The 21,191-nt window shown below is 37.8% G+C and overlaps 1 protein-coding gene and 1 long non-coding RNA gene across 2 annotated transcripts in view; one reads left to right on the forward strand and one right to left on the reverse strand.

The window, feature by feature from the left end:
- plekhh3 (pleckstrin homology, MyTH4 and FERM domain containing H3) overlaps positions 1-20,331 on the forward strand; it is a 45,623-nt gene extending 25,292 nt beyond the window's left edge. Inside the window, exons 4-13 of the mRNA XM_048196158.1 lie at positions 2,024-2,206; positions 4,431-4,588; positions 5,760-5,883; positions 9,295-9,601; positions 10,354-10,561; positions 11,232-11,368; positions 14,183-14,303; positions 14,777-15,208; positions 15,522-15,713; positions 17,591-20,331. Of these exons, the coding sequence (XP_048052115.1) occupies positions 2,024-2,206; positions 4,431-4,588; positions 5,760-5,883; positions 9,295-9,601; positions 10,354-10,561; positions 11,232-11,368; positions 14,183-14,303; positions 14,777-15,208; positions 15,522-15,713; positions 17,591-17,728 (2,000 nt within the window). The 3' untranslated portion in view covers positions 17,729-20,331. The remainder of the gene's footprint in view (positions 1-2,023; positions 2,207-4,430; positions 4,589-5,759; positions 5,884-9,294; positions 9,602-10,353; positions 10,562-11,231; positions 11,369-14,182; positions 14,304-14,776; positions 15,209-15,521; positions 15,714-17,590) is intronic.
- Positions 65-3,401, reverse strand: LOC125271886. Its single transcript, XR_007185736.1, has 2 exons — positions 3,102-3,401; positions 65-2,192 (listed from the first exon to the last, which is right to left on the reverse strand). It is a non-coding gene; the product is annotated as an uncharacterized LOC125271886 (long non-coding RNA).
- Positions 20,332-21,191: the final 860 nt, after the last annotated feature.

Raw genomic sequence — 21,191 nt, forward strand, 5'->3', positions numbered from 1 at the left:
ATGTCCATTATTAACAATGATTCTACTGGTCACTTGGAATCAGATTGATCTGAAATGAATCAGATTTGTACTTGTTTCAGTTTTATTGTGAAGATTGCAATTTCTAAGGTGTTTTTTTTTTTTTTTTTTTTTTTTTATGACCACCTGGTAACTTTATCTGTAGTGAGTTAATCTGAAATCTAACTCATAACTTCTCTATAAACCAGGGCGCAGCAGGCTAAACAGTGTCTACACACACATATTCTTGCCTATCTTTGTGAGGACATTCATTGACACAATGCATTTTCTAACTCCTTACCCTAACCTTACACATCACAATGAAATGCCTAACCTGAACCCTTATTCTAAACCTACCCTTAACCTAAATATAACCTTATATCTAAAAGCATGTCTTGTTCCTGAAACATGCCGTTAAATTGGTCTCAGAAAGTGAAAAAGTGAAATTGGGGACATACCATAGATTTTAAAATAAAGGTAAATATTATATTATATTATATTATATTATATTATATTATATTATATTATATTATATTATATTATATTATATTATATTATATTACTATAATTTAACTCAAATAAACTGAATAAAATGGACCAATTTTGTTTGCAGACATTAGTGATTTTAAACAATCATTATTGATAATTATTTACAGATACTGCGGTTCAAAATCTGGGTATTGTCTAATATTTTATGCATTTATTTGATCAAAAATACAGTAAAGCGGGAATGTTGTGAAATGTTCTTACAATTTAATATAATTGCTTTCTATGTGAATATATTTTAAAATATTATTTTTTCCTGTGATGTCAAATTTCCAGCATCATTACTCCAGTCTTCAGTGTCACATGATCCTTCAGAAATCATTCTGATATAATGATTTGATGCTAAAGAAACATTATTATTTTTAGCTTATTATACATTTTTAAATGTTGCATTATTTTTATCGGTTATTGAACACTAATAATCAGTATTGTTAATTGTTGGGAAAAAAAACAATATTAATCTGGCACAAACCCAACTATTAAAACTATTAAAAATATTCACTTAATACCCAAAGGAAGTTTTTGTCGTCTTTAGCTCACTTTTGTGTACAGTTTTGTCCCTAATCTATAGGTAAGTCCACACACACATGCATCAGTTATAGCTTGCAGTATTATCAGTGACACACGGATTGGCTGACACACTGCACAGTGCACATTAATTGAGACAGTTAGACATTGTTAATCAACACTTAAGTTGCTGACCACAGATTTAAGTGTGTGTGTGTGTGTGTGTTATTCATGGTTGTCTATGATCTCAGAGTGTGTAAATGTGAGCACTGTGTGATATTTGCTGCACTGGAGTGGTAATAATACTCAATCACATGTAATGAGTAATAATAAGCAGGGCAGAGTAATATTAGTGTAGTGGGGTCCAAATGCTCCGCCAGCCTGTCTCATGCTGGCCTGCGGAGCTGCTAAATAAGACAGTCTTTCCCCAGTCTGTCTGGCTGACTCACTCACTCACTCACTCACTCACACTCTCACACACACAAACACACATTCAAAGGGAAAGGTAGCAGGTGCAGTACATCTGCAAGCAGCAGCGGAAAAAAGGTAACATGGTCCGAGTGTCATGAGGGTTTCCCAAAAAAAAAAAAAGCAGTTTTCCCATGAAATGTTTCCTGATAATTGGCTCTGATACACATTTGTGCATAGCCAACAAACTTGGTTTGAAGGTCTGGAGGGAGATTTTTATTCTCAGTGTGACCTTAACACAACCCTCTATTAAGTTGTGTGAGCGGTGGTTTGGTACGCTGCTCTCGACTGGATGTGGACGGGCTGGTTTGTGCTGTTCCGACGTTTTCCATGAGCACTCATTCTGACTCTGCATGAGCATTGTGATGCGCTGGCTCTCAAAAAATGATATTTCAAATTACACATCATTTATTTCTGTTAGGTTTTTGAAATGAAACCTTCATATTCTCAGATTGGTCTGTTACAATATTTGAATAATATGGATATTTTTCTCTTTCTTTTTCAGGCTGGCTCCTGCGAGAGGTGCAGGGAGGCTGGCTCCGGCAGAGGAGGTTCTGGTTTGTGTTAACCACCGACTCTCTCGACTACTACAGCGGTCCGGACAGAGATGCTCGCAGACTGGGCACGCTTGTACTCACATCCCTCTGCTCAGTGCTGTGGCCTGATAAACACACCTACAAACAGACAGGTAACACACCTGCAAATAAATTAAGTGACCATTCCCTAGGCAAAAATTTTACCTTTAGTGGCACAATAGCTTGTCACTGGAGCAGTACCCTTGAAGGGACAACTTTGTGCCTTATTTACACCTAAAAGATCAATAGTCATACCTTTAGGGAAATAATAGGCTTTAAGGGGTAGATAAAGTACAAAGTTGTCTTTTTAAGAGTACCGCCCCACTGATAAGCTGTTGTATCACTAAAGGTACATTTTTGCACATTTTTTTTCTGAGACTATATGGGGAAAGAAATATTTTTTTTTTGCATTTTCTGGTTTATAAATAGATTTTTTACTTTATTTATGCATCATTTTTACCTTTTGAGTATGTCTTTAAAGGAGGCTTAAAAACAGCCAATCAGAGTAGTTCTTTCTGTTTGCATTGAAAGAGTGTAAAACTAAGAATACATTCTCTGAATTCTGTGATGATTTTAAAGGGATAGTTCTGTCAAAAAATCAAATTCTATCATCATTTGGAACAACATTTATCATGTTGTTCCAAACCCAGAAGACCTTTGTTTATCTTCGAAACTCAAATGAAAATATTTTAAGGTTTGCTCAAGCATGTGAGCTACAATGTTTACCATATGCGATGTGCTCTATGTATGTTTGTTCATATGTGAATAAAAGCCTAATAAAGCCTAAAATGATGACATAGTTTTCATTTTTGGGTGAACTATCCCTTTAAGGTTGTCCTTGCTATTTACCATATTATATTCAGTTTTTTTTACTTCCACAATCAATCTCTCCTCATCCATGTTTAACATCGCAGAAATATATTTAATCAATAATCACTTAATTTAATCAATAATCACTTATCGTTTGTCACTTTTTTGTATCACATTTAGTAAATGGTGTGAACTTACCTTTTAAAGTCCAGTGGAGGATAAACACAGTGTTTCTTTCACTATTTAAGGATTTGTCCTCACGATGACATGCATTTTTCAGAGAGAGCAGATCTTTTGGTCAGATCACAGGCACAGAGCAGCCGTGAGACCTGTTGATCTCTTGTCGACATTGGCGTGAAATCTTTCTTGTGGGAAGACTTTGATCCATTTTGAAATGAAATGCAGGATTGTTTGAGGCCAAATTAGAAATGAAGGAAGACAAACGACATGCATTGTTGTCTGGGGAGATGGTAGGCAATGACCAGACAGACTCAAAGGCTTAGTCATACTGTATATGTGTGTGTGTGTGTGTGTGACTCAGAACTCCAGCTGAACATGTGCCATGTGAATAAAACACACACACACACACACACACACACACACACACACACACACACACACACACACAAAGTATGCATATTCACATGGCAGCTTTCAACAGCACAGTCCACAAAACTCTGAACTTTTCCCAGATTAACTTTAGGGACTTTCCTAGATAAAAGTGTATGTATATGTCTGAAAGTTTGTGTACAATGGCAGTGTTGGTTGGTCAGGAGTCATTCATTATCCAGCACAGCAGACACGATGGAAATGACTTCTTCTTTTAACAAACAATTTAATGTCTAATGCTCTGGCTCGTTCACAGAGTAAAACAGATCCTTTAATGAAAACATTAATGAGGTACAATTTTGTGCCCAAGAATTGGGAGTTGTTTACAGCAGACACCAAATAAATATCAAGGAATTTAACCATGGAATAGTCATAGAAATGAATTAGAGAAAAATTATATACATGGTTCTGCTCTAAAATATTTCGTTGGCTAGATATTGTTCTTTGTGAGTATTGTGTAGAGCGAAAACTTGCCTAGTCTAGAGATATTGGTGGGCTTTATGGAGATTGTAAAGAATTGGTGTGTCTTTAAATGTCTCAGTTTTGAACCAAAGCGTCATTCTTTTGACTGCCAAAGTTAACAACAAGGGAGAAATTATATATTAGTAAGATCCTCATAAAAGATCCAGATTCAGCTCTAGGAACATCTGAACACATTTACTGCAGGCCAGGCATGTGAAATATGAGGTTGTCAGAATGCTGGAGCTCTAGTCCATTTGTCTTTAATCAGAAACCGTATAAGCACATGTAAGTTTTATTGCATTTTTTATTATTTTTTTTTTTTTACTTTATGTACATACTCTCGTAATTGTTAGGAGATGCTATTTTTGTATTGATCTGCTTTGATGACTTCTCTTTTTGAAGAGCAGCACTAAAATATTTGAAATGTGTGTGTGTGTGTGTGTGTGTGTGTGACAGGTTACTGGAGTCTGACAGTGTATGGCCGCAAGCATTGCTATAGACTATTCACAAAGCACTACAATGAGGCAGTGCACTGGGCGTGTGCAGTGCAGAAAGTCATCGACAGCAAAGCGCCGGTGGAGACGCCAACACAGCTCCTCATACGAGACATTGAGGTGATATATAAATATATATAAATTATAATATAACAATATTTTTTTCAGGGAATATACATGCACACACATACATATATATGGCAGCTTAGCTCCTAAAGAGTCCATGGTCAGGATAACACACATACACAGACACTTTGTGTAAACCATCTAAACCCCACCCACTGTCATCTCTCTGCCCCAGTATATTATTATTAGTTTGTTGGCTAGTGATTTTACACTTATAGATGTGCTGCTTGGTATCTCGTGTCCCTGGAAATAGTTTTGAAGGCAGCGAGTAGCTCTTCAGAATATCCCTCTTGTTATGATGTAATGCCGGCACTCTCGGAGAGATCTGTATTAATAGGATGTTAGTTGCTAGCCCACAGAACTCCACGGAATCCCATTGAGGTTGCATATAAACAGACAGCAGACAGACAGGCAGACAGACAGGCGTGAAAACCGCAGTGGTTGAAATGTTAAGTGGCCAGACCCCTAAATGATCTTGGTGATCGCTATATATCTTTTAAAGATAAGTTATGTGTGGATATTAAGCAATAAGACACAGGAGGCTGTGCTGTATTCTCAATATAGTTATGGCTGAAAGACATTATATTCTTGCTGTATTGCTTTTTTAAAAATTGTTACCATATAAGAAATTTTGTTGTGGTGAAGATATAGCTACTGACATGCATACAATAAACTTAAGTTTACAATACTATTTATACTATTCTTTTAGCATGTTATTTATGTGTACTATTTATTTGACTGCTCACAAACTCACACATACAGCACATAGCGGTAACGGCAGGAGGTCTTGACATGTTTAACTGCTCTTGGGTTCGTTTATCAGGTCCATTATAAGCAAACATCCCACAACAAACATAAACTGGCCTTATTCACCCTTGAAATGTACACAGCAGCTTTCATTATACACACATACAGAGAGCAGACCTTGACCAGGGTCTGTAAGCTGAAATTTCCCTTTCCTTCATCTCTCTCATCCGCTTCCCCAAAACAGCATTTGCATTTGAAACATCATTTCCTCATTTCATTATCGACCCCATAACAAAGAGGTCATCTGTTTATGGAGACATAATGGTACACAGCAAATATATCTGTCTTGGGTTTATTTATTTCAAGGTCTTTAATTGGCCTTGCATTACATGTGTTTATGTGCATTGTTTTTGTATAGGAGAATAAATTCAATCCAGAGGTTGTGGAGCACATCTATCAGCATAATCCCATCCTCAGGTACACGCAGAGCCCTCTCTACGCCCCACTGCTGCCTTTCCCCTACGGCAGTCTCCACCACACACGTGAGTCAAACGCACACACACTTATATTGCATATGTCACACATACACACCCCTGCTCATGTAGTCCTGGAAGAACATTTCTATCAGCCAATTAGATAAGACACACACCCTCTTTCTACAACCCTGCCGCTTTGGTGTAACCATGGTGAACAAGCAATATATTTACCTGTTAAGCAGAAGCAAAGCAAAATCAGCATCTGTTTTCAAGTGCTTTGAAGCGCTCAACTTTCTTCAGTGATGAAGAGCCTTAGTCTTTAGTCTTGCTTCTGTTCTGGTTTTGTTACTTTTTGGTCTTTTTATTTAACTCTGTCTTCCCATTTCTTTGAATTCACCATAAATTAAAAATTGACAATTCTTCTTTTAATCGAAAATTGCATTGTTATATTATAAATGATTTATTCACGCACAATCTTTAAAGGGGACCTATAATGCCCCTATTACAAGATGTAATGTAAGTCTCTGGTGTCCCCATAATGTGTCTGTGGAGTTTCAGCTCAAAATACCCCACAGATCATTTATTATAACTTGTCAAATTTGCCCCAATTTGGGTGTGTCCCTTTAAATTCAAATGAGCTGCTGCCCGTTTTTCAGAAGAGGGTGGAGCTTTAACAGCTCAAGCTTTGGTTGCTCAACAACAACAAAGCTGGAGAATCTCATGCAGCCAAAATGACGATTATCAGTAACGGTGTTCAGCCTTACTTTATTCAAACCGGAGTCGGACACTGATGGAGAGACTCAGGGAGAAGTTACAACTTTTAGAAAGCATCTGGACATTTCTGAATGGTTATTGGATAAATTTATGTAGTTGCTGTGGAGTTGATTCAACTCATCTACTATCATGTGCCGTCAATGTTAATCTTTTTTGCAAATCCAGCGTTGAATTGACCCTCGTTTGTGAAGCAGTCTGGTGTAAAATGACGGCATGACAACAACACTCCACTACAACTCTTCCTCTTCTCTAAAGCAGCCCAACATGGCCTCACCCCTTTGTTGCGTGTTCTCAGAGGCAGGGTTTATGTAAATTTTAGGGTTAGTGATGTCACTAACCCGGGAATAAGCTTGTTGTAGTCCCTACCAGCCGTTTCTTGTAGTCCTTAAACAGCGAATTCTTTTAAAGAAAATATCTCCCTTTGCATTGAACTTTGAGCATTGTAACTTTGTAGATGTTGTTTATGCTCAAACAGCAACATTACACACTAATGTTAAAAGAAAGTGAAGTTAAAATACTAAAGTTAAAAAAGTTAAATCATAATCAACCACTTTAATCAAAAACCTAAACGTCCCCTCCTCTATCTAAGGGTATCTTCAGCAACCTGTCACTCACATAAGATTGCAGCGATTAGCAAACAACAAAGATCCACTGATTTTCTGATGGACGACATCAAGGCATGCCCTGCTTTTTTCTTCTTCTCAGAGAAGCCGTTTCACTTGGATATACACTGATGAGCCAAAACATTATGCCCACTTGGCTAATATGCTGTTGGTCCACCGCGTGCTGCAAAAAAAGCGCCGACACACTGAGACATGGACCCTACAAGACCCTTGAAGGTGTGCTGTGGTATCTGGCACCAAAATATTAACAGCAGGTCCTGTAGGTTGTGAGGGAAGTCTCAGCGGATCAAACTTGTTGGTTCAGCACTTCCCACAGATGCTCAATTGGATTGAGATCTGGGGAACTTGGAGGCCATGGCAACACCATGGACTCTTCATCATGTTCCTCAAACAATTCCTGAACAATGTGTGCAGTGTGGCAGGTGCATCATCCTGCTGAAAGAGGCCACTTCCACCAGGGAACACCATTGTCATGAAGGGTTGTACCTGGTCTGTAACAATGTTTAGGTATGTGGCATTTGTCAAGAAACAGGGTTTCCCAGCAGAACATTGCCCAGAGCATCACACTCCCTCCACCAGCTTGTCGTCGTACCACAGTGCATCCTAGTGCCATCACTTCCCCGGGAAAACGGCACACACGTATAGAGCCATCCACATGTGGTAAAGGAAAATGGGACTCTTTGGACCAGGCTAACTTCTTCCACTGCTCCAAGGTCCAGTTTGTGGTTTGTGTCTCCTCAGACCGCTGTTAGTAAATTCTCACCACTGCTAACCGGGAGCAACCCACAAGCCTTGCCAGTTCAGACATACTCTGAACCAGTCACCTTGCCATAACAAATTGGCACTCTTGTCAAAGTCACTCAGATTTTTATCCCTGCCCATTTATCCTGCATCCAACACGTTGACTACTAGAACTAATTGTCAGCTTACCCAGACCCTAATATGTGGCCCTGTTAGGAGATGATCAATGATATTCCTGTGACTGGTCATAATGTTTTGGCTCATCAGTGTATGCCATAATAGAGCAGACAATCACAATGTCAGTTTCATGCCAACTTTAAGGACATTTGGCTGTGTAAGCTGTTCTTGACACATTTTGCATCCTCCAAACTCATGAAGTTTTTCTATCACGCTTTCAGTGTCTGGCTCAACATATATAGACTGACACTCTAAATGCGCAAAATGATTGGCAGGCAGAAATCACCTCAAAGGCGTTCTGATTGGTTAAAAAAAGAATCTGACTGTGACCTGCGACCACTTTTATTTGACATAGACTAAGGTGTGATATTCCAGGACAGTTATTGCAGTTACTGCTGTTTTTAGGATGTAGTAGAATTTTCTGCATTCCATTATATCTTTTTTTTTTTTTTTTTTAAATCTTGCTCAAAAGTTTAAAAATTTAAAATTTAAAAGTTTTAAAATTAAATCACATCTAATTTGTAAATCTGCAGAAATTATGGTGTATTTGGTTACATTTAATTGTATTATTTCACTGGTAAGTATAATAATTTATAGGAATGAATAATGAAGTATGGAGATTTAGGTCTGCATGATTTGGGAAAATATAATTGTGATATTTCTGATAAAAATTATTATTGCATTTTAAAATGAAAATTTTAAATTATTCTTATTAATAATAATAATAATAATAATAAAACCTCCAGGTTTGCTGAGTTTGTTTGTAGAGATGCACAATTTGGCCAGAAATGTTGTGATGACATAAATATAAATAATAATAATAATAATAATATTAATCCCCATTATCATCATCATTAATAATTTTACAAAATTAAAATGTTAAGCAAAATAAAACATTACTATTGTAATATTTCACTGTAAAATGAAGTATTTAATATATATTAAATATTAAAATAATAATTTAATAATAATTTAGTTTTTACTTTACAGCGCTATAAAATTACTTATAGTTTGCTTTCAGATGTTAAAACACCAAGCATTTATTTTGACGGAAAACCGTAGGGAGTCCTTAAAACTTCTCTTAAAAAGCTGGTTTATATTGTTCTACTCGATTTCTTCTCATTGTGCCAGTTAACACACCTTCTCTCCCTCTTCTTCTTAGATATGGCTGGTAAAGGCTACACATCCATCCGTGAAGAGGCAGTGAGACTGTTTAACTGCCTCCAGCAGTTAGAGTTGGCCCGCGAGCCCATTCCTCTCATACAGGGCATCCTCCAGACGTGCCTCGACCTCCGGCCGCTCCGAGATGAACTCTACTGCCAGCTCATCAAACAGACCAGCGTCACCAAATCAAGTGTGCAGACGCAGCCGAACCCGCAGCTCAGATACTGGCAGCTGCTCACCTGCATGAGCTGCACCTTCCTGCCCAGCTGCAGCATACTCAAATACCTGCGCTTTCACCTCAAGAGGTCAGTTACACACAAATAATACACACTTATAATACTCTCAGACAGCGTCGGCATTACATCATAACGGCAGGGTTAATCTGAAGAATTGCAAGATGAATATATACACTCCACTGGATGTGTACGCTTATTTTCAGTGCAGCCGGATCTCAACATACACACATAAATGTTACCTAGAAATCCTTGAGTATAAAGACGCACCACTGCCTCCGGTCCTGTGGTTGATTGTGTAGGAAATATGGGATGCCTGAGGTTGACTGGATTGGAATGCTCACTTCCCGTTCACTCATTCTTTTCCCCTCCTTGAGGGGTTGGGAAACGGCACAATGCTTTCTGCATCCCATGGCTAATTGACTTTTAAAGTACTCCCAGGCCGGAGGATAGACAGGGGAGAAGGGCAGAAAATAAAAGAATGGCTAAATAAATGAGTGTGCCGTGAGGAAATGGTGCGTTGACCACAGAGCTTTGATTACAGAGGCGGCTGGTGTAATGGAGACGGAGGACTCTCTGTTCTCCTGAGGCCCCCAGACGCTTCCCGCATGTGTTTACTTAACGCAATTAGGGCCTACGCCATGCATGTGATTACCAAGTAGCTGACACTTCATATCGTAAATAGACAAACTAAACAGAGCGGCCACACAACTTCCCCCTGATTTTTTTGGAGGGAAATTTTGTGGTTTGGATGTGAAGTTCTGTGAATGGTCCCTGTAAAGTTTGAAATCTTATTTCTTTTAATATCTTCCTCCATGTATCAGGGTTCAAAGTTTGAGTGCGGACTCCGAGGTTGAGAGCTACGCGTCCTTCATAGCCCAGGCTCTAGAAAAGACGCGTGGCCGTGAGTGCGTGCCCTCTTGGGAGGAGATCCAGGGGCTGATGGGAAGGCAGGAGATACTGTGTACTGTGCACTACCCTGGACCAGGCTGCTGCCAGATACCAATCACCTCACACACTACGGCTAATGAGGTATTGCATCAGTCGTTTCCTCTACAGCAGGGAGTGGGAACCTTAGGCTCATGTGCCACTCTTGGCACAAAATGAAGTCATCATTAGCACACTAACAATAAGAACAAGATACATTCATTTTGCAGTTTATTTTATTAGTCATTTTTTTAGTAATGTTAATTGTTCAATTGTCTATTTATGGTCTTAAATTGTTTTGGCAAAAATATTACCGAATGTGTACTGTATACACATTATTGGATTTTCATATATTTCAATTTATAAACATTGCTTTGTGAACTCTTTGACTTTGTTTCATTTTAACGTGCATTTTTCTCTCTTTTTTTCGTCAGTGTTTATGCTAATTGAAATAAAGCTGAAATAAAATATATTATTATATTAGATAAAATAATATATTTATATATATATATATATATATATATATATTATTTAAGTTTAAGTTTTTTATTTATATTTCATTTCAGCTTTATTTAAATTTTGTCATTTTATTACATATATATAATAAAATAAAATGACAAGAGCACAGAACAGAATGACTGAAACTTAAACTTAAATTAAAATAAAAACTGAAAATATACAAATAAAAACAAATTCAAATATTGACTTCAGACTATAATAGTATATAAATAAAACAAAAATAACACTGTTTCTTACTCTCATTTTCTCTGTCCAGGTTGTGAGGAAGATGGCGGAACGCCTCGGACTGCAGGACAGCCGAAACACATTTGCTCTTTTTGAGCAGAATGCATGCTGGGAGAAAGCTATCGGAGGCAGCACCATAATCGCTGATGTCATCACCAGATTTGAAAAGTAACTCAGTCTAAATTTCTTCAACCAATTGTATTATGTGGAATACAACAAATAGCTGAATGTACCAAACCTAAAGTACCACATCACTACCAGTTTGTTGGACAATTGGACAATACTATGGTATTTTTTAAGTACTGTGTAAAGACCATGTTACATGAATATGGTAATCATTCAGTACCATAATATACGTCAAGGTACCATGATACTACCATCCATGATAGCACCGCAGTACAGTACAGTGCAGATCTGTTTTTTTCTTTATCTTTGATTTATTCACTTTCCCAAAACTTTAGCACACTTTAACCAACCCACCCGATACACACACACACTGTGAGAATGGACAAGTGGCTCTTTATTAGTATTCAGTGGTCCAGCAGGCATCTCAAGGTGAGACTGATGTCATCACGTTAACTGATGTGGAAGGCAAACTGAAGGAGAGATAAGCCAAGCCAGCCAGAATTCAAGGCATCCGCTTTATTCTGGGAAGTGTGTTTGTATTTGTCTGTGTGTGCTTTTGCACGTCTCAGTGCCAACTCTTCCCAGAAATGGGTTCATGGACACACGCCTAGTCTTTCTCTTACACTCATATCTGTGTACACACACACAAACCCGCGCGTGCAAAACTGCACATGCAGCAGAAAAAGCTGAGCGAATCAGGGTGAGTCATGTGTTGAGAATGATGACATCGCTCTGTTGGGGTGATTTTAGTCGTGTGTTTAGGGAGCGTTGGAGGATTTAATTTATTATCGCAAGTCTCCTGAGCTACTTAAAGACATGTGGACTTGTGTAAACATAGCTGAAACAGCTTTAGGGTGCTTAAAGCGATAGTACACCCAAAAATGAAAATTCTGTCATCATTTACAAGTCTCAAGTTGTCCCAAACCTGTATGAATTTCTTTCTTCTGCTGAACACAAAGAAAATATTTTGAAGAATGTCGGTAACCAAACAGTTTACAGGGTCCACTGACATCCATAGTACTTTTTCACTGGAAGTCACTGGAAGTCACACAGAATTTAAATTTTTCCCTTTAAAGACACTTTTTTTTTTTTTTTAAATTTACATTTATAGATTAAAAAATATTTAAGAAATAACTAAATCTAAAGGTTTAATTTTTATTGATGTTATATATTAACATTAAATACTTCATTATATTAAATATTTAAATATATATAAATAATAAATATATTTATAAAAACTTATAATACAAATATTTTTTATTTTTGTTAAATATTAAATGTATATTAAATGCATTATAACAAATAAGTGTAATAAAAAGTATATTAAAGCTATTTAAATTAATAAACTATTATTTATATATTCATATAATATAACTGTAATCTAAATTAAAATGCTAAAAGGCCTACAAATATTGTTTTGGACAATGGGGGCCATTCAAGTCACTAAGATTGAGAACCACTGTAATATAAATAAAAATATAAATAATCTTCATTCTTTATTTATTAAATATCAAATTTAAATAATAATACTAATATATGTAATTCATAAAAATAAGTCTTAGAGGGATAGTTCACCCAGAAATGAAAATTTGATGTTTATCTGCTTACCCCCAGCGCATCCAAGATGTTGGTGACTTTGTTTCTTCAGTAGAACACAAATGATGATTTTTAACTCCAACCGTTGCTGTCTATCAGTCTTATAATGTGGGTCAATGGGAACTTCTTTTATAAGAGTAAATAAAACTTGCTCAGACAAATCCAAATTAAACCCTGCGGCTCGTGACGACACATTGATGTCCTAAGACACGAAACGATCGGTTTGTGCGAGAAACCGAACAGTATTTATATCATTTTTTACCTCTAATACACCACTATGTTCAACGGCATTCATCACTCGATTCGTTTGGTCTGATCGCACTCTGACAGCGGCAGTGATGTCTCGCGCATATACTTCAATGAGTGCCAGACATCACTTCCGCTGTCAGAGCGCGATCAGACATCACTAACGAGTGCTGAACGCAGTTGGACATAGTGGTGTTTTAGAGGTAAAAATTATATAAATACTGTTCGGTTTCTCGCACAAACCGATCGTTTCATGTCTTAGGACATCAATGTGTCGTCACGAGCCGCAGGGTTTAATTTGGACTTGTCTATGCAAGTTTTATTTACTCTTATAGTAGAAGTTCCCATCCACTAGCATTATTTGACTGACAGACGGCAACGGTTGGAGTTAAAAATCATCATTTGTGTTCTACTGAAGAAACAAAGTCACCTACATCTTGGATGCGCTGGGGGTAAGCAGATAAACATAAAATTTTCATTTTTGGGTGAACTATCCCTTTAAATATAAAAAATGTCAGAGAACATACAAATAGACAAATTTCAAAACTGCATTTTTTTATTTTTTATTTTTTGCAAATGCTTATTTAGGTAAATCTGACAAACTGCAGACATTTCTTGTTATATTAAGCCATTCTTTGTGATGCACGTTGGACCCCTATAGTGAGGTGTGCATTTTTTGTAGCCCACAAAGTTGTATCTATAGTGCAAAGTGTATTTGCTTGATGCTTCACATGTACAGTTCTCAGCGTAAATGAGTACACCCCCTCAAGAGTCAAGACTAAACATCTGTTTAAAATTTTGTTCTCTAAGTTATATTATTAACCTTACTTTCATGTTATAAGTTAAACGTAAGTTAAAGTCTTGTCAACATTTTTGGAAATTGTTTTTGTGTTCATTGAGATATTGTTTACAATGTTACTTTTCAAAGGGGGTGTACTCATTTACTCACTGAGCACTGTATATCTGATCCATATGCCTATTCCATTAACAAATCTCGGTTTCTCTGTCTTCCAGTTTGTCAGCTAAAGATCCAGACTCTGACTGCCAGTGCCGACTCTGCTTCAAACTCTATTGTCTGTTGGACACCGATAACATCAGTACCGACAGCATTGAGTACCTCTTCCTTTATGAGCAGGTAAAACGACACGAGACAGACAGGGACGAGCAGAAATAAAAGTTGAATGTAGATTATTAAGAAAAATAGCCCTAAAAGAGTCTGACAGAAGCCTAAAAGAGAAATTGCCTTCTGTGGAATGTGTTTTATAAAGGCCTAATAATGGATGTCTTCCTCAGAACATTTGTATTACAAGCCATTAATCCACAAGCTGGATAATAAATGCAGGGTTAGTGTAACACAACCCAGTTTGGATTTGTCTGCAGACATCTATTTAAGACATTATATATGTGCATGAAAGAAAGAGGGATTTTCCAGTTCTCTCTGTTTGTGTTCAATGTGGACTAGTTTCACACTTGTGTGGATAGATGTGTGTATATCGTCTTTATCAGTCGAATGAAAAGCAAACATGCAAACCCAACACACTATTGAACTCAGTAAACTTTCCCTTGCTTGACTTCCTCCCTCCCTCCCTCTCTCTCTTTCTGTGTCAGTGTCATGAGATGGTGGTGCGGGGGCAGCTGCCAGCCTGTGAGGATGACCTTCTTTCTCTGGCGGCGCTGAGACTGCAGTGTCTACTGGGAGATTTCAGCGCCCTCTCTCCGTACCCACCATTGGAGCAGCTCTTTCCAGCTGAAGTGGTGGAGGCCCGGGCCCTGCTGGCCCCCGTTGATCCCCCTGGCTGCCCTTCCTTCCCGGGGGGTCTGCTGGCTGGGACACTGTGGGGGCACAAGCGGCGTCAGGAACAGGACCAAAGACTGCGGGCCAAGCTGAGGGAGGAGGGAGCCGTGGTGATGTCGACCATTTTAGAGCGTTGGAAAGCCCTTGTGGGATACAGTCGCAGAGACAGCATGGCCGCCTATCTCACCATCGCCCGGCAGTGGTCGGGGTTTGGCTGCACACTCTATGAAGTGGACTTCTACATTGTGAGTGGATGATTAGGCTACTGGTGAAAAGTTTGGAATCATCGAGATGTTTTTGAAAGAAGTCTCTTATGCTCACAAATTGATTATTTGATCAAAACTACAGTAAAAACAGCAATATTGTCAATTCAACAAAAATATTTAGCAGCAAACCTGATAATAATAATAAGAAATGTTTCTTGAGCACCAAATCAGCATATTAGACTGATTTCTGAAGGATCATGTGACATTTTGACATTTTGACTGGTAGTGTACCACAGGATGATTTTCCCCAAGAATGACAGCGGTGTCTGACATCCTTTTGTGTGTCTTGTAGAGCTCGACAGGAAGCTTCTCTCAGAAGTTGTGGCTGGGTGTGGCGGCTTCCTGCGTGTCTTTGTATCGTCAGGGCGAAGCCGAAGCGTTGGAGTCTCTACCGATAGGTCAGATCTGTTCCTATGGTGTCTCTGATAGCAACACATTCAGGATCACCGCAGGAGATAGAGACCTGCTCTTTGAGACCACAAAGGTAGGAGAGCTCTGACTGGTATCACAATGTTTGTGCATGTGACATGAAATATTCTTCAAACCATGCAACTTGTTGAGAATATATATATATATATATATATATATATATATATATTTTTTATTTTTTATTTTTTTTTTTTTGAAGTGGTTAGTTACAATATTAGTCTGTTAGGTTATTAAAAAAAACGCACCATAACTATGAGCCAAGACTTATGAGCCATACAAGCCAAATCAATAGACCAAAAAGTCTTAGCAAACTGGAGGTGAGCTCTTTTGACTTGGACCAGTAAGCAACCCATAACACCCTAGCAACACCATAGAAACCACCAAGGACGCCCTATACTATAATACTACAGTATATAAATAATACTAAAACACTAACACAGGCAGCCACAAAACCACCCACAATACCTTTGCATTGGAGAAACCACTCATTTTTTTTTTTTTTTCTTCAGGAAAATTAAAAGAATCTAGTGCTTTAAGGAATAAAACTATTTCTGTAGCATTTTACATACACACAGATGCCATACGTTTACTCTAGCAATAATGGGCAGATGCGATTTGTGTTAGCGTCATGCATTATACTGTTAGGCCAAAATACTCAAGAAGCGTATACCCCTCGTTAACATGACTCGTGATGCCACAGTTCTAAACTAGAAAGACGTTGACGTCAGAGGGTTTTTATAATGCATACTACAAACCTCCTTCCAGTACTCACACAATACAGGTCAGACCAGCTGTGACTTTCAGTGTGCACACATGTGGAAACACTGAGACAACCAGTTTATCTTCTTCTGATATTAGCTTCAGGCTCACGCCCATCCTGTGCCTCACTCCTATGTGTTTTACCTCATGAATCTCTTGAGTTCTCATGCCAAAATACATCTACGTGCCTCCTGAGTGATGCAAGAATTTCTATTTTAGCTTACACATACACTTTTAATGACAGTTATTGCCAGCCATCAATGGTCGCCCAGAGTTGTTCTGAAAAGTCTTATAAAAATCAATATGACAAATTAAAAGTCAGTACATCTGTCAATTGCGGTTTCATTTAAATTCATTTATATAGCACTTTCTACTATATGTACCAAAAAATAGTGCCCCTTATAAAATCCCCTTATATAAATTATACATATATACTTTTCATAACATTTAACAATAAGGTTCATTTGTTAACATTAGTATTAACTAACATGAACTAACCATGAGCAATACATTTATATTTACGGTTATCTTCGTTATCATTAGTTAATGAAAATACAGTTGTTTATTGTTTGTTCATGTTAGTTCAAAGTGCATTAACTAATGTTAACAAGATTTTAATTATGTATTAGTAAATGTTAAAATTAACATTAACAAAGATTAATACATGCTGTAGAAGTGCAGTTCTTTCTTAGTTTAACTCAAGTAGTTGACTAATCTTACTAATGAAACCTAATTGTAAAGTGTTACCAAAATATTAAAACATCACATTGTTTCACACTACATACAATACAGTTCAGAAGTTGAGAAGATGCTTTTATTCAGCAAGGATGCATTATGGTTTCCACATAAATTTTAAGCAGCACAGCTGTTTTCAACATTAATGCTTTCTTGAGCAGCAAATCATCATATTAGAATGATTTCTGAGGGATCATGTGACACCGAAGACTGGAGTGATGATGCTGAAAATTCAGATTTGACTTCACAGGAATAAATTACATTTTAAAAATGCATTCAAATAGAAAAGTTATTTTTAAAGTGTAATAATATTTGACAATATTACTGTTTTTACTGTGTGTACAGAGTCATTGTACTAGTGTAAAGTGCAAAGCACTGTAACAAATTTCACAGTGGAAATTTACTAAAGTCATTTCTCTCTCTCTCTCTCTTTCTCAGCTGACTGAGATCATGCAGCTGATGAATGCTTACTTCAGTGCCACCCGTCGCCAGCTAGGCAAAGATGACTGCATCTCCATAGAAACAAACCCTAAGCTCCACCCCTCCCTACTTGAGCTCCCCTCTCACCCGGTGTGAAGAGAGAACGACTCGCTCGCTTGCACACACGCACACACTGGCTCTGACTGATGTACACGTGCATATGCAGTCCTGGCTGATTGCTTCCCTGTGAGGAGCTTTGCAAAGAGGACTAACTCAGATGAGACTGAAAGGAGCAGATGCTGTGGAAATGGAGGAGGAGTGGAAGGTGTCCAGGGAGCCACAAACAGGAGAGCAGGTTCAGGAACTCACTTTGCTACACCGCCAGCCAAATCCAGAAAGGACATGGGGCCCTCGATGGCCCCTGCCACCTGGGAGCCCGCCAAATATCACAGAAAGGAAAATAGCGTGACTTGAGAGATGAACTGTGCAAAAAAAATAATTTTCTTAAGGAGTATTTTGGTCTTGTTTTTTAGTATTTAAATCTTGAAACATCCTTAAAACAACATGAATATACTTTTACTTAATTAGAAAAATTGACATTTTCATTTTACTCATTTTTAGACTAACTTTTCAAGGAATTCACCTTGAATTAAGTTCCTTTTCTTATTATTGTGTTATCTTGTTTTAAGGATGTTCATTTTTTTTTTTTTTTTGGAAAACAAGGCAAAAATCTCTCTTTTTTTTTTTTTCTTTTTTTTTGCAGCGACATCTTTATATTCCACTACAGGAAGATGACACAAATATGTTGCCACTGCACTCACGCATACACAGTTGCTGCGCTTTAAACACTCCTTTCAAAACTCTGGCCTGGCTCGCTGTTAAATTCGTTCATCAAACCTTAAATGATAGTCGGTGGAAGTCACGTTCATGCCGCCCTTCAGAACTGTCCATTACCGAACCGACAGTGGTGCATGTGTGCGTGAGAGACCGATTTGAATATTTTAAGCTGTAGAAACCAAAGGATCTTTAGCTCATCTGAATGATGCGAGTGTATTTGTGAAATGCTTTGAGCCTTACCTGGTGCTGCTTGACTTTGCTGTTAGCTTACGGTAACTCTGCACTGTGCGTCCTGTAGCCACAACAGCCTCAGATCTTTAGATCTGGTTAAAACCAACTAACTAACAAGACACCCTATTGCAGCCTGATACCTGTGAAGGTAAATGGCATTTTGACATTTTCAAAAAATGACAATTTTGGTTCAAACCAAGTTTCCCAGACCTCTCGAACACACTTTGAAACACTGAAGATAGACAAATAATAAACACTATTGATATGCAACATTATCATCCCATATTCTAAAGATATTACCTTTCCATTAAAAGGGATAGTGTATCCAAAAATGACAATATTGTCACCATTTACACATGCTCATGTTGTTGTAAACCTGTATGACTTTCTTTTATCTTGCTGAAAACAAAATAGGATATTATATTTTGTTTTTTTTCCATTTCATGAAAGTCAATGGGGTACAAACAATGTAATTACCCCATTGACCTTCATTGTATGGACAAAAAAACATTTTTCAGAATAACTTCATTGGTGTTCCACAGAAGAAAGAAAGTCATACAGGTTTGGAATGACATAAAGGTAAATAAATGATGACAGAAATGCTATTTTTGGGTGAACTATCAATTTAAGCCTAACCTGTAGCCTCTGTCTGTTGTGCTTTATAATGAAGCCTTATGCCGGCTTTATAACGGCTCATTGTCTCCTTTAATGTGTGTTAGTTTCTACTAGTTTTATTTATGGCTGTCTGTTGTATACATTGTGTGAAAGTGAGTTTTTTATTGTCCTTTTTACTTTTGTTTTATATATCTTTCATAAAGACCTGTATTTGTATTTTAGTGCTTGCATTGAAATAATTACAAAAAGAGCTGATGATGTCATAGTTAAATTATGATGTCATAATCTTTATTTACGTTTTTGGTTATTTGTTGTTTATTTTCCCCCTGGCACATGAGGTCTACAAATAACTTGTTAATAATCAGTTTATTTTATAGATCTAATAGGATTTTTGAGATTTTGTCATTCGCCCCTTTTAAAGTGGACCAAATTTCTAGGGGTCTTTTTTTTCCCATCGACTGACTGCCAAACTATCACTGAAGCAATAAAACCCGCCTAGCCGTCCTGAGCATGAGCCCATTTTCAGTATGAGGCTTCAGGTTGCCTTCGGAGGAGCCACTAGTGCCTGTCAAACAGTCTGTACAATCTTTAATTCACTCATACTCCATAATCAGGTTCATTTTTTTCTGTATTCAGAGTATTTTGGTTCTGAACTATATTTGCTCTACAGCAGTTCATCTGCCTGAATACAAAAAAAAAAAAGAAGTTACCAGCTACTTGAAATTCAAAAGTGGAGGGCAATCATGTCTTCAATGTTGTTTATTTTGTTTCAAGAAGTGTCTTTTGCCCAAACCGTGTTCCTCCTACAGCCCCTGTGACGGCGGTAGTGGTTGTCACATACTCTTGTCTTCTTTTCATGTCACTCTTTAGCTGCAGGCAGCTCCGACCCACTGTCATTCATGTAACACAACTCGAACGACAAACTGCTTTAGATGGTTTGTATGCTGCATGGTACCTTTATTATGTTACACATGTAATAGTCAATTGCACTATTGTTTGTACAGCTAACTTAAATGTGCAATAATGCAAAATGATGAATACTGTATGTAATAAAAAGCAGCACCATTACAACATCACTTTTGCGTCCATTAAATTACTTTTTTCCACCACATCAATCTACACTCCATACACCATAATGAAATAAGTACATTGCAACAAGTATTCAAACCTTTAACTCAGTACTTAGTTAAAGCACCTTTACAGCTTCAAGTCTTTTTGTGTATGATGTGACAAGCTTTGTACATCTGCATTTGGGCAATTTTCCTTCTACTCTGACTAGTCGCCCAGTCCCTGCTGCTGAAAAACACCCCCACAGCATGATGCTGCCGCCACCACACTTTACTGTTGGGATAGTATTGTGCAGGTGATGAGCAGTGTCTGGTTTCCTCCAGACATGATGATTGGAACTGAGGTTCATCAGACCAGAGAATCTTGTTTCTCACAGTCTCAGAGGGTCCTTTAGGTGCTTTTTGGGGAATTCCAAGTGGGTATTTGTGTCTTCACTTAGGAGAGGCTTGAGAGTAGCCATTAAGCCAGATCAGTGGAGTGTTGCAGTGATGTTTGTCTTTCTAAAATTTCTCCCATCTCCATATATGATCATTGAGCTCAACCAGAGTGACCATCAGCTTCTTGGTCATCACTCTAACTAAGGCCCTTCTCCATTTATTGCTGTTTGGCCAGGAGGCCAGCTCCAGGAAGAGTCCTAGTCGGAGTCCAAACGTCTTCCATTAAGGATTATGGAGGCTACATGCTTCTGTGAACCCTCAGTACAGCAGAATTTCTTTTGTAGTCTTCCCCAGATCTGTCTTCATACACTGCCTCTGAGTGCTACAGGCAGTTCCTTTGACCTCATAACTTGGTTTTTGTTCTGATATGCATTTTTAGCTGTTAGAGGTGTGTGCCTCTCTAAATCAGCCACAGATTAACTCCACTCAAA

Source organism: Megalobrama amblycephala, linkage group LG1, assembly GCF_018812025.1.
Source record: "Megalobrama amblycephala isolate DHTTF-2021 linkage group LG1, ASM1881202v1, whole genome shotgun sequence".
Lineage (NCBI taxonomy): Eukaryota > Metazoa > Chordata > Actinopteri > Cypriniformes > Xenocyprididae > Megalobrama > Megalobrama amblycephala.